Source organism: Dipodomys ordii, unplaced genomic scaffold (assembly GCF_000151885.1).
Source record: "Dipodomys ordii isolate 6190 unplaced genomic scaffold, Dord_2.0 Scaffold364, whole genome shotgun sequence".
NCBI lineage: Eukaryota > Metazoa > Chordata > Mammalia > Rodentia > Heteromyidae > Dipodomys > Dipodomys ordii.
The window spans coordinates 168,955-196,542 of NW_012267580.1; the positions used below are offsets into that span (position 1 = coordinate 168,955).

Consider the following 27,588-nt stretch of genomic DNA (forward strand, 5'->3'; position numbering starts at 1 on the left):
CCCATTCACCTTTTTAGGGCAAAAATTTCCATTCTCCTGCCTCAGTTTCCCTAAGTGTTCATCTTTTCTTCTCCTTCCTCTTATTTCTGTACCTGGTCTAGATTCATAGGAGAGTAGCTTTTAGTTTTAACATAAATATTGATATACTGAAGACTTACTGAACAACTCTCAAGTACCAGCTCATCACTCAGACTGAGAATTTGGGGGCCAGGCACTGATTTCATTCACCCCACTAATGCTGTTTTCCTGGTTAGAATCTGTTTACTACATCCCCCTGGCATTTCCTGACTACTTCCACCCTTTATTAATGTTGATGGAGCAAGCTACCTGGGGAATATAAGTCATGGTTCTGGGATTGGGGGCCAGAAGGGGCCTGAGAAGAGTTTTTCAGAATCATCAGAGCCTCAGCAGCCTCTGCCATCTGCGGATGCTCCACATCCTAAGAAATTCTAAGTATCAAAGCCCGCTCTGGGCCATTGGAGAACTGCAAAGTAAAGAAATGAGAAAATGGTGACTAGGAAGGCACACTTTCTCACATCTGAAGTTCTTTAAAGTCCAGGCCCCTTGAACACCCATGCTTACCTCAAATCCTTCTGATCTTCCCATTCACCAAACTAGCCCCCTTCCAAAATTCTCCATCCCACTCATTAACAGTACCTGTAACTGCAGTTGAACAGGCTCAGGGGTGTTAGACAGAGGATGGATTCAACTTAAATATCTTGGAACAATTGAGAAGTCAGAGAATTAAACTCTCTGGCAGGCACATACCACATGGAGACAGAGAGGCAGGATTTCACATTATCAGAATGTGCAAATCCAATAGTCTGATGAAACTTTAGCCCTTATGGCAAATGAAAGTCCTTTCTGATGATTTTCCTGTTTTCATTTCATAACTTGTTTTACACTTTCTTTCCTGCGAAGGTTACAAAAAAGATGATAAGGATATTGGTCTGCAAAGTTATCTGGAAAGATGTGATTACTATTCCTTTCTGGTGATACCATCTTTCTTCCAATCCCACAGGATCTAGGCAAACAAGCCTGGCTCATGTGTAGCGTATTTCTTTCCTGGATCACTGGCTCTAGCCATTTTGTCACTGCTTTTCAGTAGGACCTGCTGTCTCTTCATCTTTCAATATGGAGTAGCAGTCCCCACAAACTGAGCATCTACTAGGTTACAGGCTCTGTGCTAGTCCTCTTCTCAATATTTATAGGTATACAATATTCTCCTTCCATGATCCCTAAGAATGGGATGACTGGAAAACAAATTGCCACGTGTCCAAAGTCTCATCAACAGGAAACATCATAGCCAGGATCTTTGTCTCAGGATGATAATCTGAGGTTCTGCCTTCTCCCACCCTTTTTCTCCTCCTTCTTATATTTATCTTCCCCCTTCCTACCTTGCAGGGAAACTAGCTCAAAACCGAACACACAATAATACAAGACACACTAGGCTGCATGATCTCGGTTTTACTCACATTGTGGTCAAGGTAGGGGTCACAATAACAGAAATCAGTATTTCCGTTTCCATGTTTACAGGGGTAAAAAGCAGAGGCAGAGTGTGCACCGGAGGGTGCTGGGAGCTCTCTTGAGGGTCAGAGATCACAGGTGAGAATCTGATATTACCAGGACTGCCAGGGAGGTAGGAAACTCTAAAGCTGAACTGTAAAACCTGGAAACGTTTTGAGAGGTTGAAATGCCGCCTAAATAGCACTTGGAATGCTGAGAGCTGGCCACAGAAGGTTTAAGAGAATAGAATGCCACCTTACTTCCTTAGTGCTGGAAAGGCTGAAATATGATCCTTGGGTGCTGATGACCTTTAAGGCTAGATAGGGTGGACTTCATGTCTGGACTTTCCCTGGGCTGCAGTCTCCTGTTCCTAAAGCATAAGGGAACTAGGGTCTCTCACAAACTCTGATATTGGCTCTGATAGTAATACTATAGATTTTTTTTTACATTGTTCCATGGTAACCTTCCCTGGGTGAACTCAAATAAATATGCTTGCTTGTGGGACCTTGGGGCCCAAATGCTGGTGAGCCTTGAGGACCCTGGTCCCCCCATCTTATCCATGGCTCTATGTTTTTCTAATTTTCTTTGGCTCTGATATCTTGCCATGCTGCCTTGGGTTGCAGTTCGCAACACAAGGAGAGAAATGGGATGGGACTATTGGAATGAGAACAGGAAACTAGAATGTTAGAATACTGAAAACTTTGAAGACTAGTCCATCTTACCTGTCAATTTGCAACTGGGATACTCAGGTCTAGGGAGAGGTGATTTTTTTTTCCAGAAAATAAGATGGCAAGTAGTGTGTGGGCTTGGAGATGAAATCTGTGTCTTCTGGACACAAGGAAGGAGTCAGGGTAGGGGCTGGTTGGTGGCCCTGACCCACTGGCAATCAATCCTACCTGTTGCAGGGTAAAGTAGGGATCTGCCCAAGGCTGAGACACTGTTTTCCTTTACAGATCAGAAACATATTAGCGGAAACAATTTCCAATCCCCATACCAAGTCCATCCTTATTCTAAAGTCCATCTCCTCACTGACCTTTCCTTTTCTCAATACATCTCTGGCCTTTACCTTTCCTTCCTACAAACACTTAGACCCTAACATTGATATGATGTTATATTCACAGACAAGCTAAAGTGTTGGTGGTGCTTGTTAGAACTCAACTGTATAACTCAGTGATAGGACTGGTGACAAATTTACTCATGATTCCTGTACCCAGACTTAATTCCTGCCCTGGCCAGAGACACCCACTGAACACACCTGCTTCATTGGTCAAGCTTGTGGCAGGCATGTTACATTCAGGAGTTGAAACCAAATCTTGGGTTTGGAAACAGATGCCTTTTCAGTGCCATACCGCCCTGTCTCCTGAGAGCACTCTCAACAGGCAAGGCTAAATACTGTTTAGTCACATATCAAGGAAATCTAACTGATTACCATATTCAGAAGACATCACCAACTGAGCCTGGCAGGTCCAGAAAAGAGAGATATGTTCATTGCCTCTCATTTGAGTGCTGATGTCATTGGATGTGGCCACTATCACAAATGCTTTCTGGAGCCAAGTTCAATTTCCCATAGGGTCTTCTCTGCTCCTACCCACTAGGATACATTTTTAGTTGGAGGAGCAGCAGGGTAGAGCATTTATGTTGTTGAGTTCTATGATTCTAGGGTGAGGAGCAAAGCAGAATGGCCACACAACCCACTCTCACTGGTGTCCTTGCAATGGTTTTGAAAAAACTGAGTTGTCTAGTAATGTGTTCTGCATCCTGCTCACACTTGCAATCTGTTTTTCCTTTGTTTCCTTATAGCTATAGCTATCTTTGACTGTTACCTTGACCTTCTTCCTCAGGTAGCATCTTCCCCAAGAAACCCCGTCCATATATTTCCTCTCCCATACAGCCTCTTGGCACAACTCCTTACACTTTCAATCTGATCATGAGCTCCTTGCTCACCTTCACTCCTCACATATCATTTTCAAGCAGACATAGCACTCTGGAGCCTCTTTCAGTTACTTACCCCTTTCTTTGGCATCATCCTGTGCTCTGCCAAACCCAACTAGTGTTCTCAGCATTGCCTTATTCAATTTTTACCCCTTATACCTTGTAGTTATTTACTCCCCACAGGTTACTTTGTGCCCCATGTACTCAATGTCTGATCTCATGGATGTCCCATATTCCAAGTTTCCCTTAACATTACGTTTCAGGCTCTTCTTTCACACACACTTCCTACAGAGTAGCTAAGATTTCAGGTATAAACTACTGGCACCTGGCTTATATACTAATCATTTTATCCAATCAATAGTTGATTAATTATTTTCTTCCATTCTGTGGATTGTCTCTTTCTTCTGGTAATTGTTTATCTGGATGTGAGGTGACTTCATTCTTTTTGCTGGTCCTGGGGCTTGAACTCAGGGCCTGGGTGCTGTCCCTTAATCTCTTTGTGCTCAAGCCTAGCACTCTACCACTTGAACCACAACACCACTTCCGGCTTTTTCTGAGTAATTTAATGGAATTTTCTTCCTGGACTGGCTTCAAACTTCAATCCTCAGATCTCAGCCTCCACAGCAGCTAGAATTACAGGTGTGAAGCACCAGAGTCTGGCCAGAAACTTTAATATGATGAAAGCTTATTCATCACTCTTGCCTTTTTTTTGTTGGACTATTGCATCCTACTCTGAAAATAATTACTTATGCCTGGTCTTCAAGAGTTTTTTTTCTCTCTCTCTCTCTGTGTGTGCAGAACTGAACTCAGGGCCTGGGCACTGTCACTGAGCTTTTTTTGCCCAAGGCCAGCATTCTATCACTTGATCCATAGCTCCACTTGTGGCTTTTTTTTGCTGGTTAATTGAAGTTAAGAGTCTCACAGACTTTCCTACCCAGGCTGACTTTGAACTACAATCCTCAGATTTCAGCTTTAGTAGCTAGGCTTACAGGTGTGAGTCACCAGTGCATGGCATTCCCTACATATTCTTGTAGTAGTTTTAAGGTTTTAGTTATGACATTAAGTTCTTTGGAATTGCTTGGTCTATAGGATGAGAGATGAGATTCTATTTTCAGTCTTTTGCATGCACATAGCTAGGTTTCCTACCAACATTTGCTACAAAGGCTATCTTTTCTGCTTTGTCAAAAAATCAGACAGCTCTAGCTATGTTGTTTTATTTCTGGATATTCTATTCTGCTCTATTACTCTTCACATCTTTTTTTTGTGCCATGACCATGTTGTGTTGGTTCCTGTGGCTCTGTAGTATAGTTTGATATATATATATATATATATATATAGTGATACTATCTGCTTTTTTTGCTTAGGATTGCATTGGTTATTCAGTCTTTTATTTTTGCTTCCATATGAATTTTGATTTTCTTCTGTGACAAATGACATTAGAATTTTGATGGGGATTGTATTGAATCTATCAGTTGCTTTTGATAATAAAGCAATATTTTACAATGTGGATTCTGCCAATCTACAAGCATAAATGGCCTTTCTATCTCCTGATGTCAACTTCTATTTCCTTGTTCCAGATTTTATAGTTTTAGTCAGGCACTGGTGGCTCAAGCCTATAATCCTAGCTACTCAGGAAGCTGAGATCTGAGGATCATAGTTCAAAGCCAGTCCGGTCAGGAAAGTCCATGAGACTCTTATCTCCAACTGGAAAACTGGAAGTGGTGCTGTGGCTCAAGTGGTAGAGCATTTGCTTTGAGCTGAAGAGCTGAGGGACAGAGCCTAGGCCCAGAGTTCAATTCCCACGACCAACACACACACACAAAAGATTTTATAGTTTTCATTACAGAAGTTTTTCACTTCTTTGGATAAGTTTATTCATGAAATTATTTTGAAGCTATTATAAATGGAATTGTCCTAATTTCTTTCTCCAATGATTCCATTGATCTTCAGAAAAACTACTGGTTTTTGTATGTTGATTTTATATGCTGCTATGTTGGCGAAGATATTTATCAGATCTAGTACTTTAGGGTACTTTAGGTATAGGATCATTATCATTTGTGAATAGGGATAATTTGTCTTCTTCCTTCCCTATTGTGTTTCTTTTATTTCTTTCTCTTGCCTTATTGCTCTGGCCAGGAATTCCAGTACTATATTAAACAGGAGTTGAAAGTATGAATCCCCATGTGTTATTCCTGACTTAAGAGGAAATGATTTCACTTATACATTTTAAAACAATTTATCATTATATATCTCTTCATTGGAGAACTGAGCCCATTAACGTTAAGTGTTATGTTTGAAAGGTATGTAGCAAACTCTGCCATTTTAATGTTTTGTAGTATTTTGTTCTTTCTGACTCTTCACTTGAATATATGCTCCACTGATGGAATTTATTTTCTCCCCATTTTTGGGGTTATTTTATCTTCCTCTTCTCTATAGGAATCATTTGAGGACCTTTTAGTGTGATAGTTTAATGTTCATTAATTACTTTAGTTTTTATCATGGAAGATTATTTTTGTCCTTTTATGAATGACAGCTGTGAGTGGCAGATTAATCTGTTTGCAATGTTTACTTTTAGTACTTGAAATTGATTATTCCATGGCCTCCTTGATTTTAAGGTTTCTAGTGAGAAATCTGCTGTTATTCTGATGGATTTGCAATTATATGTAAATTGATGTGTTGATCTTGCAGCTTTCAATATTCATTCTTTGTTCTGTACATTTAAATATTTTAACTATGATGTGTTATGGAGTGTTCTTTCCTAACTTCATTTTAAGGTGTCCTAAAACCCCCCTGTATCTAGATGGTTGTTTCTTTCTCCAATTTGGGAAATTTTCTCGTATTACTGTATTGAATATATTTTCCATTCCTTTGGCTTTCACAGCTTCTCTTTCTTCTATGCTTGTGATTGTTAGGTTTGGTGTTCCACTTGTATATATTTATTATTTATCCTATTTCTTCATTTGACTGTTCTAACACACCTATCTTGTCCTTGAGCCCTGATATTCTTTAGTTTGATCTACTCTACTGAAAATAGTTTTGACTGAAAGAGGGTTCTCTCTCTCCCTTCCCCCCTGCTTTCTTTCTCATCTTTTTGGCAGTACTGAGGATTTGAGTTCAGAGCCTTGTACTTGCTAGGCTGATATGAATGTTTCTGTTTTTCACCAATTATTTTTTAGCATCCAGTCTCATTCCTGCCTATGCACATATCTAACCAGGAATCGTTTTGCTTTTAGGTTTTCCTCACTTGCCACTAGTATCACAGGTGCATGCCACTGAAATCACATGTGCATGCCACTATGCTCAGCTACCCTCCTTAGAGATAGGGCCTCATGGTCTTTGTTGCTCCAACTAGCCTGCAACCTTAGTCCTCCTATCTCAGCCTCTGCCACAGCTTGGAATGACAGATGCATGGTATGTGTATCACATATTTTTCTCTCTATTCTCAGCTTCCCAAGTAGCTAAGATTCAGAGACATTGGCACCTGCCTCCTATATATTTTTTAAAATTTAATCTATTGTTTCCTTTTCAGTTCATCTTGATTCTTTTTCAAGATTTCTGTAACTATATTGAAATCTTTCATATCTTCTATTTTTTTCCTTAGTTCTTTTAGTTATTTGAATCTTCTTGAGTTCTTTCAGCTGTTTAATTATATCCTCTTTAAATTCATTCACCTTTTTAAATATGTTCAACTTAATTTTATTGATCATTCTGATAATCATGTATTTGAATTCTTCATCTGGGCTTTCTTCCTCTTTGCTATCCTGTCTGTTACTTTGTGATAGTTGACCTTTGGAGATATCAGGTTGCTTTATTTGTTTTCATGTGTCTCGTATTTCTGCATTGAGAATTATGCCTGCCTCTGAATGGAGACATTGGAAGTTTTAGTCACTTTTAGACTTGCAGTTGAAATGCTTTCAGTGTTTGTGCAGATTTTTTTGGGGGGGAGGATCCGGTTGTAGGGCCTGAACTCTGGACCTGGGCACTGTCCCTCAGCTCTTCAGCTCAAGGCTAGCACTCTACCACTTGAGCCATAGCACCACTTACGGCTTTTTTCTTTTTGCTTATGTGGTGCTGAGGAATTGAACCCAGGGCCTCATGCATGCAAGGCAAGCACTCTACCACTGAGCCACCTTCCCAGCCCTGTGCAGGTTTTTATACTGTGTGTGTGTGTGTGTGTGTGTGTGCGTGTGTGTATGTGTACATGTATGTGTAGAGGGGTGATGCAGTGTAGCTTCCAAACATTTTCCCATGTGCTTAAGTCACCAGGGCTGGTCTTCCAGTACCACTCTTATAAAGGAGAATTAGTGGTCATTTGTTTTTTTCTTCTGTATGGATTGGTGTTATATGTGAGTTAAAGGTGAGTCTGGTCAAGTATCTATTATTCAGTCTTGTGCTGCTTGTAGTTTAGAAGCTTCCATTATTTGTGTACTGGAAGCTACTGCTGATCATACAGTACTTTTAAGTTTATGGGCTGGGTATGTTTCCACTTGCTTTATAGTTGACTTCAGTTGTGTATCCTGTGGCACCATAAGAACACCCTTTGGGGTGTCACCCTGATGTACAGAGGAACAATTAATACACTGAGTTCTGGAATGGTGAGTGACTGAATAACTGAGTGACTCAGGTTCTCTGACTTCATGTCTCAGTTCTTTTATACTCAACAAAGTAGTTCTGTCATCCTGTGGAAAGGATGAAACTGAGGAATATCGTGTGGTCCTCAGATCCTGTGCTCACTCAGAGCTCTCAGCACTACCTTGAAGCAAGCCCTCCAAGTCACTAGATAGCTCCTGGATGTTTTGGTAGCCACAGGCTTGGTGCTGTTTCTGCAGCAAACATCAGGCATTGCATCTTGGTCAACTAAGGAAGAATAGGATCACTATTTCTCATGCTTTTCATTCTCTGAGCTCCTGATGCTGTTTTAATTTTTCAGCTGACCTGTGTTGGATGGACTGAGGCTTCTAACTGCTGATCCTCTCTTTCCTTATATTCTTAGCTCATTTAACTAAGAACTTCTCCCACTCTATGTCTTTCTCCAATGGGAATCTTCCTTCTGAATGCTGTGAATGGATAGCTCATAGCTCTATGAGTTAGAATTGTTCCTTGAATTTTAAGTCACTAGTTGCAGCTTAATTTTTGAAGCTGCCTGGTTGCAAACTGCCTGGTTGCAAGCTGCTTGCAAGCCACAAATGTAACTTCATAATTCTGATAGTTCTTGAAATCTGAAAAGCTCCATGAGCGAAGGCCACTGTAAGCAGCTAAAGAAGCCTGATCATATTCGCAGTATCTCCTGTATTCTGAGCTATCTCCTGAAGGAGGATAGGTGGTTTGTTATCAAATTCTCATGTTTACCAATTTTCCCCAAGTCAAAACCTCTCCTGTTCTATGACTAGAAGAGGTGAGATTCTTTTAGGTGAATGTTGTACGTGCATCTCTATGTGTTGGTCCTCATGTGTGAGTTTTTTTTTTGTTTTGTGGGTTTTTTTTTGCTTGTACCAAGATTTGAACACAAGGCCTTGTGCTTGCTTGGTTTGTTTGCTCAGTTGGTAATCTACCACTTGAGCCATGGCTCCAGCTCTACATTCTTCTGGTTATTTTGGAAACACAGTCTCATGGACTTTTCTGTTGAAGTAAGGAGACTGGGTCTAACTAATATCGCATTGTTCTCACAAGCCATCCTGGCACCTACCTGGGTGATGGGGACTTTCTACCCAGCTTCAAAGACCTAGAGGTGAGAAAAGCTATCCTTTACATTGCAAATACCTAGCTCAAGGAGGGCTGGTAGTGTCCTGCATCAAAGAATGAAGATGCATCATGGTTGTTTAGGGCCATGAAAAAGCCTTCTTTCTTGTGTGTGTTTATGGTCTGCTTTTGTTGAGCTTGAGTGCCCCATCCCAGCATGTGCTTTTTGTCTTTAAAGGCTTGGTTAGAGCTCTCTACTTGGCTGCAGGTCTATGAGACTAGAGTCCACCTGCACAAGCCAGCTCTCCAATAGACTGCCAATTTGACCTCTCAAAATATGGACTCTCTGTTTATTCATGACTGAATTCCCATATAACACTGTCCACTGGCTTCAAACTGAGATCCTGTGAATCTCAGCCTCCTGAGTAGCTAGGATTATAGGCACACATCATCAGTGCCTAGCTGTTGTTATTTTTTGCTGGTCCTGGGTCTTGAACTCAGGGCCTCAGCACTATCCCTGACCTTTTGTCCTCAAGACTAACTCTACCACTTGAGTCACAGCCCCACTTCCAGCTTTCTGGTGTTTTATTAGAAAAAATAATCTCATAGACTTTCCTGCCTGAGCTGGAGTGGAGCCTTGATCTTCAGATTTCAGTCTCCTGAGTAGCAAGGATTACAGGCATATCCACTGTTGCTTGGCTGTTCATTGAGCTTTAAATCTCTGAATATGCAGGGGGGAAGGGCCTCCTAGTGTGAAGGGGACCCAAAACTAACTCCATTTTTAATATACCAGGAGTTTCCCCTCAGCCCCTGAGAATCAAAATACTGGTTTCTCACAAGCCCCCAGGGTCAGGAAATATGCTGTTTGTTGAGACCCAAAAAAAATGTGGAAAGCCCTGCTGATTGTTGTGATAAGGTTGTGAGATCTGCAGCCCTGTTTGGTTGTCAATAGCTCAGACAGGATCTACAGCCTTGTTTGGTTAACAATAGTAAAACAGCTCAGCCCCCTTTGCCTTTCCAGGAAGGAGCAGCCTTATTCCTGCCCCCTTGAGTAAGAATATCTGCCTGCTTTGTGTGAGGACCCCCAAATTCACACGCCAATTCAAGCCAGAATGATAGGTTAGTTCAAACAGATACTATGAGACTGGCTGTAACTCCATTACCCACTAACAATCTTTAGGTGTGTGTTAAAATCCCGTTGGCCACCTGCGTGTGGCCAGGCTTGACCACAAGGATTTTGCCTTTAAAAAGCCTACCTTGTGGGCTGTTTGGGGGTCTTAGTTTCAGCTCCTGAGTCTGTGCTATATCCTTGGCAGGTCAGCTATCTACTTCCCCAATAAAATCATCTTTTTACATGAGGTTGTCTCTGAGTGGTGGACTCTTTCCTCCATAACAAAGAAAGTTCAGTCTTAGAGCCTACCTAGATGCAAGCCACTTACAAATAGCTAATGTTACCTGAATGTCCTTGAAATTCCTGTAATATGAGCTGTCTACTGGTAGAGGCTATTTATTTTGCCTGAGATGGCCCTTAGACAATGGTACTGCTGTCCAAGACTGATGTGACAACCTCGGACAGAAAGTAATTCCTAAAGATGGCACCTCCTTGTGACATCTGAGATATTAGGCATGAAAGGGTATCTTGACTGATGCTGGTAAACCCTACATAGGTTTTGAGGTTTGGAAGGAGCTATAGATTTATACAACAGTTACATTTGTGGTGCAAGTTTTAGCTTCCCTTCTCCCCAAGGGACATGGGACTAGAGCTGCAAACCATTCCCTTATTTTCAGTCACCTTTCTGTTTTGCCATTCTTTTCAGCTGCTCTGATCCTTTCTTCTTCTTGATTCTTTTCTTCAGTTTTGCTCTTTTAAATATAGCTTCTCTGTTGCTTGTCAGACTTTTCTCATTCACAGTCCAATGAAGAAAGCCTGTACTCCACCATCTTTAAGCAAGAGCTTCTTAAGAGAAAAATCCACTCATACCATTACTCTGTTCACATTTTTCATTGGTTATAAATTCAAGCTCCTCTAAATGGAACAAACTGTCTTGAAGAGCTGAATTTTAAGAGTTGGCAAATGTGCACCTGAATCCTGATTTGGTCATGTAACTCTTTATATTCTATGAAGTGTGTTCTTTTAAGTAATATTTTCCCACAGACTTTCATCTTTTCTTGGTTAGAACCCAGTAGTGACCATCCTTTGTAGCCATTAAGTATCAGTAAGAAGTACATTGACGTGTAATCTTTCTGGGTAAAGGTTGAAACTAATAGAATGTTGGAGGTGACTCTAAATGGTCCATAAGCGTCAAGTGACATATGTTCAGGCTTTTGTAAAATATAGCTGTTAGAGTAAATTAAACTCTGCCAGAAAACCACATGGGACATCCAGGTATCAAGAACAAAGGAAAGGTTTATTGCCAGTAAAAAGAACCACTTAGAGGAAGTGAGAAGTGCTGGCTATTGTCTCAGGTGACCTTTTATAACCTCCAGGGAATCTTGCTGCCTTATATGGTGATAGCTATTCCAAAAGGGTCTTCTCTCAGGGAAAGCCAGTAAGGGTTAAACATTTGCTGCCTTTATTGCATGGGCCTAGTTCTGCCTAGGGAAAGAGCATGTTAAGCTCTGAGGGAGGAGGCTTTTGGACTAACACTCCCCACATTATGGTTTAATAATTGGATGAGAGTGAAACCTGATGGGGAGCAAGGATGAAGGTCATTTCTTTTGGAGCTGTTTCCTGCTTAGAAAGGGGCAAAGTGGTCAACAGGGGACACTTGCCCAGTACCCACCTAGGAGCATCTGATTGACTGACAGATTGGTGAAAAGTCTCATCTTTCCCATAAGGATGTTCTTCATGCACCTGAATAGGCAAGGCACAATTAGTAAGAGGCAAAAATTTCAATTAGGGGACCCAAGATAGGCATGACCCAGGGAGTAAGCCACCCGAACAGGTCTCATCCCCCTTCATTCTGTTAGATATCTTCTTCAAATTTTCTGAGATTTTTGACTTGTTCCTTAATGACATAGCTGCTGTCATATCACAGCAACAAATGTTTTTAATCTCCTTGCACCCTTGCTGGTGGAGTAAGTGTAATCAAGGCAGTGTGATTGTCACAAATAACAGTGCAATGGCAAAGGAGGTATAGTTAATGCTTTTTGCCACTATACATGCCAAATATATGATACCCTCATAGGCTCCTACCACTAGCCCTGGTGTCCCAAGCAAGGAAACAATGAAGGCAATGTACAGTTCTCATTCAGCACTAGACCACTTGTTGTTGAGACTAGAAGAGTTCCTTGTGGGGTGGTACAGCAGCTAGATGTCTCAGGCAGCATTGGGAGTTATGAAGCAGATTGGCCGGGATTTAATTAAGAGTATAACTCTCACAGGTAAAAAAAATCAGCCATTGGGAAAGGAAACATGACTCAGCATGTAAGATGCATTCACAGTTGGCACAAGCAAAGTTGCCCCTCTTTAGTTCTATACAGTCACTGGTGCAATTTTAAGCCTGGGCACAAGTGTTATTTTCTGGCATTATAACCTGGAGGGTGCATAACATCAGAGCATCTGCTGGTCCTTCATGTGAAGGTTTTCCCCAATTACAAGAGCCAGCATAGATGGTTTTTATATACCTGCCGCAGGTTTATACACTGGAAGCAGGCAGAGCCTGAGCACATGTCCCATCTCCAGTTCCTGCCTCAGACAAAGTTTGGGACAGGAAAAACCAGATGTTATAATGCATGTGTCCCTGCAAGGACTCCAAGAAGGATTCTCCATATAGGTATTTTAGGTTGCCAATATCTGATGAGACAGGGGCCAATGTGGCAGGGCTGTTGTTCCTAAACCCACCCCAAGAGGAAATGGGTTCAATGTTACTTGTTTGGGGTGGATAGGATGGCTGATGATGTTGTTTCTGCCCTTGATATCCTTAGTGCCTGCGTTTTTGATCCAGGTTGGCTTGTCTGATCTGGTAGACTCAGGAGTGAGAAGGCTGGTTATCCCAGCAGCACTCAGTGTGCCAAGATGAATCCAGTAGAGGGGCAGCCTTGGACCTACAGACAGGTACTCACACAGGGCCCTTCCTGGGTGGATCTAACATCTCCAGCCCTTTGATATGGAAAAGGACACAGCTTTCTGCTGGCAAGGGGCATTGACATTTGGGGTAAAAGGTGGAGATGGGGAGATGTGGCCCTCCAGGAGAAGGCAACAAGCAGCAGCTGTCCCTTGGTGGTCAATGCGAGTCCTTGAATGAAGTCTGGAAGAAATCTCATGAGGCAGGGGCTGGGCAATAATAAAAATATTAGCACACAAACAGCAAAAGGAAGGATTTGGGGCAGAACATTAAAAATTGGATGACTTAGCTCAATCGGCTAGCAATTTACTGGGATATGATCTCTAGTCTGGAGAGAAGGGGGAGGGAGGGAGGAAGAGGAAAGACAGACAGAGAGAGAGAGAGAGACAGAGACAGAGACTGAGACAGAGACAGAGATTTAGCTGATACCAGACAAGAAAAGTTAGAGATGACTGGAAGATTTACAGCAGAGAAGGACTTAGTGGCCAGTGTTAGACAAGTAGGGGTGGTGGTTGGCGTACATTGAGTATAGAAGGGCTTGGAAAGGGGAGAGGAATAAAGAACGAGGAGCAGGGCCATGTGGGAGTTAGCCTTGAGAGAGAGGAGGGCTTTGGTCTTGAGAGCTTGATGGGGAGGAGTAAAGAAGAACTGCTGAGAAGATGGGAGGGAGAGAAGTGGGAGAAGGGGCTGGTACAGTGACTGCCCAAGGGAGCCGCCATAGGAGGAGCTGCTGAAGAGGGGCAGGAGCTAGAGCTGGATGGGAGGAGGGGCTGAGGGGGCTGGAATGGGAGGAGGAAGCTGGGACCCAGAGAAGCTGGAAGGGGGAGGGTATGAAAAGTCAGGGGCATTGGCCGCAGTGGCAATAGGAACAGCAGTGAAGGCAGGAGAGAGTTTGAAGACAGTTTTGCCTTGAGATGGAGAATTTAAATGATTTTTAGTTTGGAGGGAGATGATTTTTAGTCTGGAGGTAGTTAGAGATAGTGAAAAAATGAGAAGTCTTAGATGTGCCTCATTTTCTGAGCACTTGCAAGAATTGTATAAATCCCAAAAAATGATGGGGTTAAAGGTGCCATTAAGTGGCCATTTGTATTAGCTCCCTAGGTCATAATCAGGCCATGCTCGGTTGTATAGATCAATCAGGTGCCAATGCTTAAGGCCAGGAAGTAAGTGGACAGAAAGTGTATTGGCCACTATGAACCCCAGGGGGGAGTCAGATGGGATCTTAGACTGAGAATTACTCATTGTGACTTTAAGGCCAATACAATCCTGATGTCCCTGGAATGTTTTGGTCTTAGGGAGAGTGTGGCAGGAGAGAGTGGTAGGTCATCACCTAACCCTTGTGTCCTGGAGCCTCAGGTGTGGGTTCTAGGCCCGTGCCTCAGACCCTAAGCCTTCAGCTGGAGACTTGCAGCAGCCCAGTACCAAGGCTTTTGAGTGTGGATTAAATAAAAGTTGGCACGAGGAGTCTGAACAAAAGAAAAGAATGTCACCATAGGAATCCCAAGTCCAGTTATCCATGCAGATGAATGAAGGCCAGTGAATTGGATGTGGGAGAGTGCTGGATGGCAGGAGGGAGGCTGCTTGGTGGCTGTGTCGATCTGGCAGAAGTCTGGGCCCCTGGGGTCGCAACTCTCAGGATGAGAGGGTGACTAGCACAGAGGCGATTGAGAACTAGGCTCCTGAACAGCTTAGATGAGCAAATTCACTGAGATAAACCTAGTTCCAGGTATGAAGAACAAAGGAAAGGTTTATTACCAGTGATGGGACCAGCAAGACCCCTTCTCACCAGGTGAGAAGAAGTACAGGCTATTGTCTCAGGTGACCTTTTATAACCTCCAGGATTTGGGGGATCTTGCTGCCTTGTATGGTCACAGCTATCCCAAAGGGGTGATCTCTCAGGGAAAGGGGTAGGTGCTAATCATTTGCTGCCTTTACTACATAGGCCTAGTTTTGCCTAGGGAAAGAGCATGTTAAATTATGGGGGAAGAGGCTTCCAGGCTAACAATAGCTGTATAGCTGTTATTAAAAGCCAAACTATATAAACTAAGCCAGGCACCAGTAACTCATGCCTATAATTCTGTCTATTTAGGAGGCTGAGATTTGACAATTGCAGTTTGGAACCAACCCTGGGCATACAAATCCACAGATTCTTATCTTCAATTAACCAGGAAAAGCTGGAACTGGAGGTAGGTGTGGTTCAAATGGTAGAGCAACAACCATTAAAGGAAAAGCTGAGTGAGAGCATGAAGCCCTGAGTTCAAGTACAGTACTCCTGTACTGGGGCGCACACACACACACACACACACACACACACACACACCTTATATAAACTGTTGTGCACACCATATTGGAAGCACAGTCGGTATGTGTTCAGAGTTTATAGAATCCTAATTATTTTCCTGTTTCTATTATCTTTGTTTTGGTTAATCACAGTTCTTATATTGGAATGATGGAAATACATGTTTTGCTAACTCACTATTCATTGACAGAACTTTAGTATCTTGAAATCTCTAAATGAGAAGCCCAGAGAATTCTCTATCTTCCCCTTGCCCTATGACTGTGTTAACACTTTATCTGTACACTACTCATGGCATTAATCCACAAGGTGGTACTCTGGTATTGTGGATATGTTCAGATCTAATCAGTGCTGTTGCTTACCATATAAAGAAGTAAGATATATTGTACGTGGTCTTTATGGATTTCTTTTAAGCCTGTGAAGTATAACATTACCAAACGAGAAAGCCAAAAAGTTTGATGTTGAACTTTATTTAAGGTCCTATGATGAATCAAATATAACTGTAATAATTTTTTGTGTGCGCTTGAACTCAGGGCCTGGGCACTGTCCCTGAAGTTCTTTTACTCAAGGCTAGCACTCTACTACTTAAGCCACAGTTCCACTTACAGCTTTTATGAGTTTATTGGCGATAAGAGTGTCGTAGATTTTCTTACCTGAGCTGATATCAAACTGTGATCCTAAGGTCTCAGTTTCCTGAGTAACAAGGATTACAAGTGTGAATGTGTGGCAAACATGAATTTTTAAATAAAAGTTTCTAAACTCAGCCAAGCACTGATGGCTCACGCCTGTAATCCTAGCTACTCTGGAGGCTGCGATCTGAGGATTACAGTTCAAAGCCAGCCCAGGCAAGAAATTCTGTGAGACTCTTATCTCCAATGAACTACTCAGAAAAAGCCCTAAGTGGTACTCTGGCTCAAGTAGTAGAGTGCTACCCTTGAGCACAAAGAGTCCAGGCCCTCAATTCAAGCCCCAGGACCAACAAAAAAAAATTCTGAATTCTGTGTATGGGAAGACTACTGTCAGGTCTGAAACCTTTTATGTCAGTGGGCCTCAAAAAAATAATAGAGCACTGTAAATGGGGTCTCTCTCTTTCCTCAAATCCATGGTCATATTTATGGTTTTCTTCTTCTTCTCTGAACACATCCATTAGTCAAAATGTGTCTTCTACTCAAGTTCAAATGTGGGATCATTGTGTGGGGAATAAACACTTGCATACCAAGCCTTTTGTCTTTCTACACATACTGATACTTCCTTGTCAAGAGAATATGAGTACAGTTTCATCTGCCACTGGAATAGGGGTTTTGGGACCTTTCATCCATGTAACAAGAAGCTCAGGAAAGAAGAAGACATATGGGATGGATTTTATTCTTGGTCCAAGTCCAGATTGATTTTGTATGTTTGTTTCTCTTCCATCAAGTAGAGTATATAAAAATCTTGACTTCTCAATGCCTTGGAAAAAAAAGAAATTATAATAATTGGAAATCATTACTATCAATCATGAGCTGTTAAAAACAGAGACAGAGCCAGGCACTGGTGGCTAACACCTGTAATACTACCTATTCAGAAGGCTGAGGTCTAAGGATCATGGTTTGAAGCCATCCTGGGCAGGAAAGTCCATGAGACTCTTGTTTTCAATGAGCTTCCAAAAAAGTGAGAAGGGGAGCTGTAGCTCAAGCATTAATCTTGAGCAAAAAAGCTCAGGGATAGTGCCTGGCCCTGAATTTAAGCTCCAGGACTGGCACACATTTTTTTAAAAAACACAGAAGCAGAGAAGAAAGAAAGGAGGTAACAGCCTAGGAAAGAATCTATGTACGGCACTTACAGTTCAGCATTCTGTATGCCTGGTATGACACTATTGTTCTTTATTTGTTCACAACACCATCAGTAACCATGTAACACATCCACACAAGAAAGATCTGAGTAATTACCATGATTAACTGGACTGGAAATAAAAGGACTGGATGTTTTGTAAAAGCCTTCTGAATGATGTCTCTTGCTTTGTATTTTAAGCCTTTCTTTGGATAATTTGTATTAAAAAAAACCAGCAACAGAATAGCTGATATAGAGACTGGCAAATCAAGGTAATCTTCTGAGTGTTCCTAAAATTTTCCCTGAAAGTGCTTCTACAAGTCTCTTTCCCGCTCTGGGCATGTTTTCTTGTAAGTACAATGACAAAAATTGCAGGGCTGTTGTGATTTTGTGAGTGGTCTGCATGCTCATTATATGAGCATGGAATAGACCTGTGCAATGAGTATTCTTCATATTTCAGGAGTGCTTCATACATAGGACTTGGCTCTAACTCATTTCTCCTTTTTGATCCTTCCTGTCCTGATTCGTCTATGTTTTACCCAGTGTAAATCACACTGTATTAGAACTTCATTGGCTTTTCATCAGTCAAAGTTGTACTGCCATAGTGTTTGGTTTGTTTCATATATAGGACTTGAAGGAAACGGAGTCATCTTTTACAAAATGAGTGACTTCACTTAAAAACCTAGAATTCCATCAACTCTTGAAAAAGCGGTCATCTTGGCAATGATGTGCCCTACTTGTTCCATGGTAGCAAATGGCTAGAGCTAAGCAGCAGCTGGGTCCTTAGAGCATGCATTGTAATAGGCCAGGGCCCATCTGGCCTTCTCTGTTTTCCTGATCTTCTTGATCATAGGATTCCAATTGAGGTCCTCTGGACAGCAGGAAACAATTTATACTAGGCAGATGGCAAGGTCTTCATTGCTAAATAAGTAAATGTACTACTCTTTTATACTTCTAAACTTGCCTTATCTAGCTAGCTATGTTAAATTACAACTTTTAAATGAGGTGACTCTCACTTTGGAATGTGACAGTCTTATTAGAGTCAGGATCGTGAAAGTTACATGGTAGAAACAAGCAATATGTATTTCTCAGTGCCTTACAAAAACTAGTTTATTGTTTATTCACATACACACATACATACACATGGAGACACATGTTTCTACATGCATGGAGAAGTTCAGGAGTATACAGGTATGGGTGTAATGACAAGACAAATGTAAGCATGACTTATTACCTCCACTGAGAATCCTGCTGAGGATTGACCACATTGGAATGTACAGTGCTGTTTGTATAAGATATATAAAAGGCTTCAGTTTCCAAATAAGCAATGGGTAGAGGTACAAGAATATCTTACCTCAGTCAAGGAGTTGCCCTATATCATAATATATAGTCTGAAAGCTTATTAAGCACTTGAATGTTTCAAAAATCAGGTTAAGCATTTTGGCTATAAAGCACATTCAGAAACAAGATAGTGAATTAGACAGTGGTCTAGTGAGGTCTCCTCTGGGCTCTTAGTCAAAGAAGACAATGTAGCCCTGTTGTCCATTAGGCAGTGAAACGGAGTTGGGTGAGTTAGATTGCAGCCTGGGGCTGGAAGGCTCCATTTCTGTATCTCCAGCAGGACCTGCAGAATAGAAAGTAAGGGGGGCAGTTAACATCATGACCCCTCTTAGCTTTCTCCTCTTTTTTTTCAGTTCCACACACTCAGATATTTGCCACTGAAATCACCGCACAGACCTATTACTATCTGATTTCCTCTTGGCCAGTCTTAGTTCCTTCTATCTCTCTATCCCAGCCACTGCATCTCTTTGTTTAAATCTGATCCCTGTATATGCGCCTTCTTATATCAGAAACATGTTTTGATCCTCCCTTCCCACAGTGGCTGGGCTAACCTCCTATAGTCACTCTCCTAGACCACCATGATCAGCAAGGTCTCTAGCTTCAGCCACCTTTTTAGCAATTTCCTGGTGTGGTTTCTTCACTCTCATAGTCAGCCTCCATTCACTACTTTAGTGAAATAATGCCCAGTCTCTGGCCTTAGCTTTCCTAGGTGTTCACTACTTCCAGCATCCTGAGCCCTTCCTCTCTGAGCCCACCAGTGAAATTTGCTGTGAAACACTGCTTAGGAATACATCCAGTTCTAATCCCCTTGCCTTTATCACTTCTATATGTTCTTGTATGCTTCTATATGTTCATTTACTTCTATACATTCATAGTATACTGCAGATCAAGTGCTGCCTGAGAGTCAGGTGACTTTGTTCTTTGCATGTCCTAAGATCCATTACACTGCATGGCCTCAGTTTCATTATTCCTTGTCATCAAGTGACTTGCTATTGATTATTGGGCATGACTTGCTATTGATTATTGGGCACAAAAATCAATAAATTGGACAGTCACGGAACAACTCTCAAGTTCATGAGTCACACTCATGGGGCCCAGGCTTCAAGATCTTTCAACCTACTAACACTGTTGTTGTTTTTTCCAGCTAGAATCTGCTTATCACAACTCTCACCCTATTTCTCAGCTACCCCTTCTTTGTAGTAATGCTGTAAGGAGCAAGATACCTGGAGCACTTAGAGACTCATGTGCAGAATTGGGTTCAGGAGGAACCTGAGAAGAGTTTTTCAGAGCCAGTAGAGCCTCAGCAGCTTGCATCTTCTGCTGCCACTCCAAAGCAGCAGACATTGAATCCTGGTCTGAGTCATTGGTGGCCTGAAAAGTAAAGGCTATGAGAGAATGGAGTCTGACAAAGCACATGCCCTCCCATTCAGACAAGTTCTGTGTCTCCTCCCCCAATCCCAGAGTCCTTCTGCTCTTCTACTCCATTAAGCTCTTCCCCTCCAAGTATCCTCCACCACATCCCTTTCCCAGTACCTGAGGCTGCAACAGTAATGTGCCAGGTGTGGCACAGGGTTGAAGGACCAGACCTGAGCATCTGGAAACAATGTGAGGAGAGGCAGATTAAATCCTCTGGTGAATACATACAACCAGGGTACACATGGGTACAGGTGGTAATCTGAATGACTGCTGGGTCATTAATTATAATGGATAGGGTAAGTTCTTTCTCCAGCTTAGCCTGTTTTCCATTGCTGTTTTCTCTGCATCTTTCCCGAGTCACCAATTTCTACCAAGTTTTGCCTGCCAGGGCTAGAGTGAAGATGATGGGGAACTACGATGACTGAGTTTTAATGTGAAAAATGCCTGGAAATACTGTTTGATTCTAGTGATGGGATCTTGTTCCTCTATCACCCAATCACTAAGAGTCTCCAAGAACAAGCTTGGTTCCTCTCCAGGAAGCAGTTTCTACTGCTCTTTGGATTTTCTTCTGGATTTCTGTATCTCTCTCCAATCATAGCCCCTCTTTTCAGCTGTTTCAAAGTGTAATAACAGTCTCATCTCCACAGGTTAAACATCTAGGTGTCAGGCCTTAAGCTAGTCCTCTTCTCAGTGTTTATAGAATAGTATGAATATTATGATTTATGGAGTATTTCCCCCATATGCCCTCTGAGCATAGGAGAATTAGAAAACAAAGAACCACTTGTCCAAAGTCTCACCAATAAGTAATGTCAAAGCCAGAATTCCTGTTCTAGGATGATACTCAGTTGCTGCCTTCTTCCTCCTCCCCTCATCTTATAGAGAAACAAGTTCACCGTTGGACGCACTATAGCACAAAGAGCAACTGCTTGTGTGATCGTTGTTCTACTTACATGATGGGCAGGACAGGGGTCCCCTGGGGCTCCCCAACAAAAGAAACATTTAATGGCTGCTCCAAGGTCACAGGAGTATAAACAAGAGATGAAGGTGATGATGGCAAGCTCAGCAGCAGAGGCATATGGGAGCTCTCCTGAAAGGGCAGTGATCACAGATGGCAATCAGATGATTTCAAATTGGCCAGGGAACGAAGCTGGACTGGTGTTTTGGAATGAGGACAGGAACTCAGAATATCAGAGTTCTGAAAGACCATCTTGTCTTACATTTCAGGTTACAACTGGGATACCGAGTCACAGGGAGTGGTGATTTTGCACCACAACAGATAGTAAGCAGTGTGTGGTGTTGGAGATGGGGCCTGTGCTATTGGGACTCAGTAGGGGAGGTCAGAGAAGGGGCTGGGTAGGAGCAGCTTGTTCCACTGACAGCTCACTTTCCTTACCTCCTGCATAGTTATGCTGGGGTAGATCCAAGGCTGATCCATGGCGTTATCATCGCCAGCTGTTAAAGACCAGGAATAGCTTAGATGAACCTTTTTACTCACTCCATTATATTCCTTGTCCATTCTTTTTTTTGTCAGTGTGGGCCTTGAACTCAGGACCTGGACGCTGTCCCCAAGCTTTTTTACTCAAGGCTAGCTTTGAGGCACAGCACCACTTCCATTTTTTTGGTAGTTAATTGGAAATAAGAGTCTCATGGGCTTTCTTTCCTGAGCTGGCTTTGAACAGAGATCCTTAAATCTCAGCCCACTGAGTAGGTAGGAATATGTGTGAGCCACTAACGCCCAGCCCATCTCCATTCTTACTTTCCAGAGGGAAAGTACCTATATTGATATAATGGATTTGTGTGTGTGTATGTTTGTGTATGTGCCAGTCTTGGGGCTTGAATGCAAGGCCTGGGTACTGTCCCTAAACTTTTGTGCTCAAGACTAGCATTCTACCACTAGAGCCACAGCTTCAATTCTGGCTCTTTTGTAGTTAATTTGGAGTCTCATGGACTTTTCTTCCCTGGCTGGCTTTGAACTCCCATCCCAGAGATCAGCATCCTGAGTAACGATGCCTGGCTATTGGTATGATGTTTTCTATACAGACTGGCTGAAGCCTGAGTAGTACTAGCCAAAAGGCAACACTGTAACTCACTGGTAAGACTGGTGAAATAACTATTCATGGTTCTCCCTATCAAATTTAGGCTCCTTCCCTAGCTATAGACACTCACTCAGAACTCCTTCTTCTGCTTCTATGATCAGACTCCTTCGGTTGGGCATGCGAGATTGGCTGGGTTCTCCCATATTCTTTGTCAGTTTTGAAGTCAGATGCTTAGAGTAGACAAGGCAGTATGCTGTTCCCTAAAAGGGGGATTGAATGCAAAGGTTAGTTGCATGTAAAGAAGCTCTGACTCTTCCTCTTGCCAGACTTACAAGGAGATGGCACAGTTGTGATATTTGCAAGCTCAGAAGATGCAGATGGACTTTTTGCCCTTGATTTAGGGGGAGATGTTGTGGTTGTGGTAGACAAAACAGACCACAACAGTTCTCTTAGGCCCAGTTTAATACTGCATAAGGCTCCAGTCTTACTTACTGAAATACATTTGAATTCAGACATGCAGCAGAACACAGCACATATGTCATTTGATTCTATGGTCCTAAGGTCTTGAGCAGAAAGCAGAATGGCCACATAACCCACTATTCTCATTTTACTTAGCTGAAGTGCCTATGTGTTCTGCATCCTGCAGTTTTATTCCTTTTTCTCCTTATAGCTATGTCTGACTGTCATCTTGACCATTTTTCTTAGGTAACATCTTTCATAGGAAGCCACACTCACATATCACCTCTCCTGTACAGCCTCTTGGCACGATTCCCTATACTTTCAGTCTGATCATGAGCTCTTTGCTCAACTTCACTCTATGCATGCCATTTTCTACCAGCTACTTTTTTTCATTCACTCCTTCATTCATTCCCACATTTCTCTGTTGACAGAATGCTAGGTCCTGATTTAAACAATAGGCCACCCTAAGTGCACTAATTTTTCTCTTGGACGTACACATCCTTCCTGCATTCATACAAACGATGCATTCCATCCTCAGCCTCCCAATCATCTCCCATACTACTCTCCACACTTCAAGGATGGTGATGGTCAGTCTTTTTACTCTTATCCTTACCACTTCCTGGCCTCAAGTGTCCAATCTTGGATCCACAGACTGCACTGTGTCCTAAGGAAGTTCAATCATTCTATTCTCCACTTTAGAGACACACTAGCATGTGTCCTGGCCCAGGGAACAGAGTTTAAGGATCTTTCCTAAAGGAGCTCAAATAGCAGGAGGGGGTGGGATCCTGTAGCCTATGAGGCTTTCCACTGTAGTAGAGACTAAAGGATGGAATTTTGGGGATGTAGAACAAGACAAAGGGAAAGAATGGAGAATGAGTTATAGTCCCATGTCAGCCTGCAGTGACATAACTAGCAGCAGGTGGCAATCAGTCGCTCTTTTTTTAAGGCAAGATCTAATGCCTTTCTCCATTACTTGCTCCCATCCTGTCGCATTTCAAATATTCATCTTAAAGTCACAAATAGATTTTCCTGTATGTAAATGTTCATTGCACTAGTCATTATTTGACCTGTGAATACAATGAGTGAAATTTAAAGATCTTTCCAAAATCTTTAAGTAAATTCATCTTATAACTAAAATGCAGAGCTGTTTCTGAACCAACCCACTGGTTTCTAGCACCAAAGATGACCAATACCAGCCTTTTTTCCTTCCTTGTGTGAAAGGAGCACAGTGGCATGGGTGAATCTAGTATTGAATCATAGAGCCCTGTTGTCATCTTTCATTTGGGGAACTTTTTTGTCTCTTTGGGATCATTTTTCTTTGCTTTATGTGTTTTAGTCTTGATGTTCTGAGTTTCATTTCGTCTTTCCAAATTTTTGGAATTTATTATATCTGCTGTTCTTGTGGGAATAAAAGGAGAAAAGACACAAAGGTACATCATAGTGAGTTTTCCAACAATTATACAATCCATAGTATATAAAGAAAGAAATTGAAATAATATTACCACATACTTTTTTCATGCCTCCTCTATTTCTACTTTTCTAAGGTTAAGCCACATTTGTTCTCCTAGGATAAAGTTAACATAGTTGTGGAAGACTATCTTCTATATATGCTGTGAACTCCCTTCTGATAATATTTTGCTTGGGATTATTTTTTCTTTCATTGAGGAAGGACATTAATACCATGTTTCATTTTCTTGTGCTGTTCTTATCTGGTTCCATAGTCTCTTATCTGGTTCTACTTTTAGTCTTCTAGTCTGCCTTAGAGAAGAATTTTTCTTTTCAACCTGAAAGTATATTGGTTTTGAAATATTTTGCTGACCTGTCTTGAAACTTTACTAGAAAATAGGTCTACAAAACAACTGGGGTGCACTTTCTTTATTTAAAACTGTCCTGTTTTTAATTCAAATATATATGAATAGAATACAAACAACCTGCAGGTTTATTCCATTAGAGCAATGATCTGGGAACATTAGCTTGTCTCAGAATCACCTACAGGAGCTGTCAAAAGACATACTGGAGATGGAAGCTGACTTAAATGTTATTTACAATGAAGTATACATTCCAAATTTTAACATAAATAAAATACAACCATAAGATATTGCTAAAAGGCCTATATAGATGGCAACATTGGTATAATGACATTGAATGTCAGAATCTCAAGTCTCAAAACACCACGACCAATTTTTGTGCTGGACTAAGGGTTTGAACTCAGGGCCTGGGTGCTGTGCCTGATATCTTTTGCTCAAAGCTGATGCTCTACAGTTCAGCCACAGCTCTACTTCGGACTTTCTGGTGGTCAATTGTAGATAAGAATCTCATTGATTTTCCTGCTGCTGTCTTCGAATTACCATCCCAGATCTCAGCCTCTTGAGTAGCTGGGATCATAGGCATGAACCACTGGAATGCGATTCACCATGACAATTTTAGAGGGGAAAAGCTATTTCCCAAACTCTGTGGTAATGTGCAGAGCACACAGACAAAACCTGTGTAAAATAAGAAAGGTGGAGGCAATGCATCTTCCAAATTCCTATACAATTTAAAAGAGTGGTAATCACAACAACATGGTGTTTTTACCTCAGGACAGGGACTATGGATCAACAGATGAGCTAAAAAGCCCAGGTACAGATCTACAAAAGCTTTAAGACAATTAACCTAACTAATGACACTGGGAGAAGTGGAACTCCATAAGGACAGCAAACAAACCTCAGTAGCTCACACTATTTGCACACATTAACTGAAAATAAATGATAAATTGAAGAGGAAAACACTAAATTTTAAAATGCATGGAAACCACAAGAGAAATTTTGTGTCATGAAAATGGGCAACAATATCTTAGGTAGTAGATATGAAAAGCATGACCCACAGTAGAAAACAATAGGCAGACTGTTATGCAACTTTGTAAGAGAAAAGGCTTTGCTTCTCAGTGCCAGGTTCAATATCTCAGATAAGCCCGTTTCCAGTCCTGTGTCAGAACCTCATCACTAAACTTCACTTGTACCAACTATGAGAACAGAAAGCTGGGCCCACTATTGCCAGTTGCAAATGTTCACAGTATTATCTTAAGTTCAGTGAGCTGAATTCTCCCTTTCCTCCATTTCTTGGCCAACTTTTCCCTTCACTCAGTACAGGCATGTGTCCTTGGGAAAACTTCACTGACTCCATTTCAAGTTCTGGGCAGGAGGATTGTCCCTCTCAGTGCTCCTAGAGCTCCATAAATATCATGTTCTTCCTAAGTTGTTATTTTTTGGAACAACAACAGAATCTGGAACAGGGTATTGTCTAGGAGAGGCTCACAACAAAGACCAGTCCCGTGTCCTCAAGGCTATATAACCAATGAATTGCTAAAAATCACCATTAAAAAATGAATAAAAGCCTGAGGTCACCTTCTCCCCCTCTCCCTACAAAGGGTACTTACTGCAAGCAGGGTGTTTCCTTGAAGTCCATGGTACACCCTCACAACTAGGTCTCAAGAAGGGTTCACATCTGCAGGTGTGCCTAAACAAGCCCAGCCTTTCCTTCCAGTGCCTCACACTTCCCAAACCCTTCAGGCTCCAAACGTCCTTCTACCTGCTACCAGACACCACCTGACACACAGGAGCGGGATTCTCACCTCTGCCTCCCAGTGGAAAATCAAGGTCAGTGTGGTCTCTGGATAACTCATGCATCTCTCCTCAGTGCTTCCATGAACTATTCCAACCCAAAGCTTCCTCAGGGCCCAGAAAGGCTTCACTCTGTGAGTCAAATTACGGGTACAGAGAGAGCCACATAATCACTCTTGTTTGTGGAACGTCCACTAATTGAGAACTCACCTTCTGCCTGACTGCCTGGATACTTCAGTTCAATAGGCAGTAAGGGTGCTCAGCTGGTCAGAGAGAATAAAAGCAAAGAAACAAAAAACAAGAGAGGTGGGAGTAAAAGACACAGGAATGGAGAAGATTCACATACCAGAAATGTATCCACTGCTTGTCCAGCGTATACTGAGATGTAGGAGAACAGGAAGATGGGTAGGGCTAGGGAGCAGGGGGCGGAACAAGGGGTGGGTCAGAGCTTCTTTCTACCCAGCAGAGGGAGGAGCGTAGCAGGTTTCATCAAGGAAGCCCTGTTGGTCACTCCTCTGAGCATAGACACATTGCATACCTTGGAAACATGTTCTTCACTCCCTTCTTTCAATACATGAACCTGGTGAGTCTCATTTCCCTCCCTTGTCTGGAACACCTTCAAAGGGGTAGGCAATTGGAATGCCCAAGTCAAACTGCACACCAGCACCTGCACCTGGGATGGAGGTGCACACATGGTTGCTGAATGAGGCAATGGGTGCCAGTCATGGGAGACTGGAAAGATGAGGTCATTGTTCCTCTTTTGCAGAATGTTTATGTCTCTGAAAAAGAGCCCAAGGAACAAGATGATGGCATGAGTGACACTGTGAAGGCCACATTCAATGGCTAAGACCAGACTAGGGAGCCTTGTTGTCAGAGTGTGTCTTGGAGGAGCCGATTCTGGAGAATGATGGCATAAGTAGCCAAGCCTTTCATGCGAGCTTGGAGCCAACTTCTGCCTCGGACAACTTTCAGCCCAGTCCAGTTCCCTCCCTATTTCCATCAAGATTGCCCAAGGGAAGCCTAAGTCACCCAGGTCTCTCGAGGGTCCACCTCTCACTCTATTTACTTTGCCAGGAGAGGATACCAGTGAGTTTACCACTGAGACCACAAAAGTCACAGCCAGAGGCATGAACAGTGACCAAGACCCTCTGCTGATTGAAATTCCTACTCTCCCCAATATACCTGTGCCTGGGCCTAAATAAACTACACTATATTTCCCAATTGTTGTGTCATGACAATTGATGTCACCTTCTGCACCACAGTCAGCGTTGGGTGTGCATTGGTGAAGGGGCAGTTCTGGTGATGGGGTTGTGGAAGGAGGCACCTAGCATCTTCCCTAGTCCTCTAAGTCTGTCCACCCTGTCCTTTGAGACAGGGCAGCTTGCTGGAGGCAAGGTTCTGGTTGCAATGAATGGCATCCTAGCTACTATGAATTTCCCAGGGCTGGC

General features: G+C 42.3%; 1 protein-coding gene across 1 annotated transcript; it reads right to left on the minus strand.

Annotated features, from left to right (window-relative positions):
- Positions 1-18,800: 18,800 nt before the first annotated feature.
- LOC106001683 (doublesex- and mab-3-related transcription factor C1-like) lies at positions 18,801-26,834 on the minus strand. Its single transcript, XM_013036703.1, has 7 exons — positions 26,679-26,834; positions 22,213-22,342; positions 21,440-21,498; positions 20,997-21,133; positions 20,164-20,224; positions 19,854-20,001; positions 18,801-18,913 (listed from the first exon to the last, which is right to left on the minus strand). The coding sequence occupies exons 1-7, from the start codon at positions 26,832-26,834 to the stop codon at positions 18,801-18,803; spliced, it is 804 nt and encodes a 267-aa protein (XP_012892157.1).
- Positions 26,835-27,588: the final 754 nt, after the last annotated feature.

Bases quoted from the DNA above. Each gene is read 5' to 3' on its own strand.
- LOC106001683 (XM_013036703.1), bottom strand. From the start codon at position 26,834: ATGTGTGCACCTCCATCCCAGGTGCAGGTGCTGGTGTGCAGTTTGACT. The intron at 22,343-26,678 runs GTATGCAATGTG...TCCCCCTTTTAG, and splicing joins GTGAAGAACATGTTTCCAAG to GGAACAGCATACTGCCTTGT. The intron at 21,134-21,439 runs GTAAGGAAAGTG...CTGCCCTTTCAG, and splicing joins CCAGCATAACTATGCAGGAG to GAGAGCTCCCATATGCCTCT.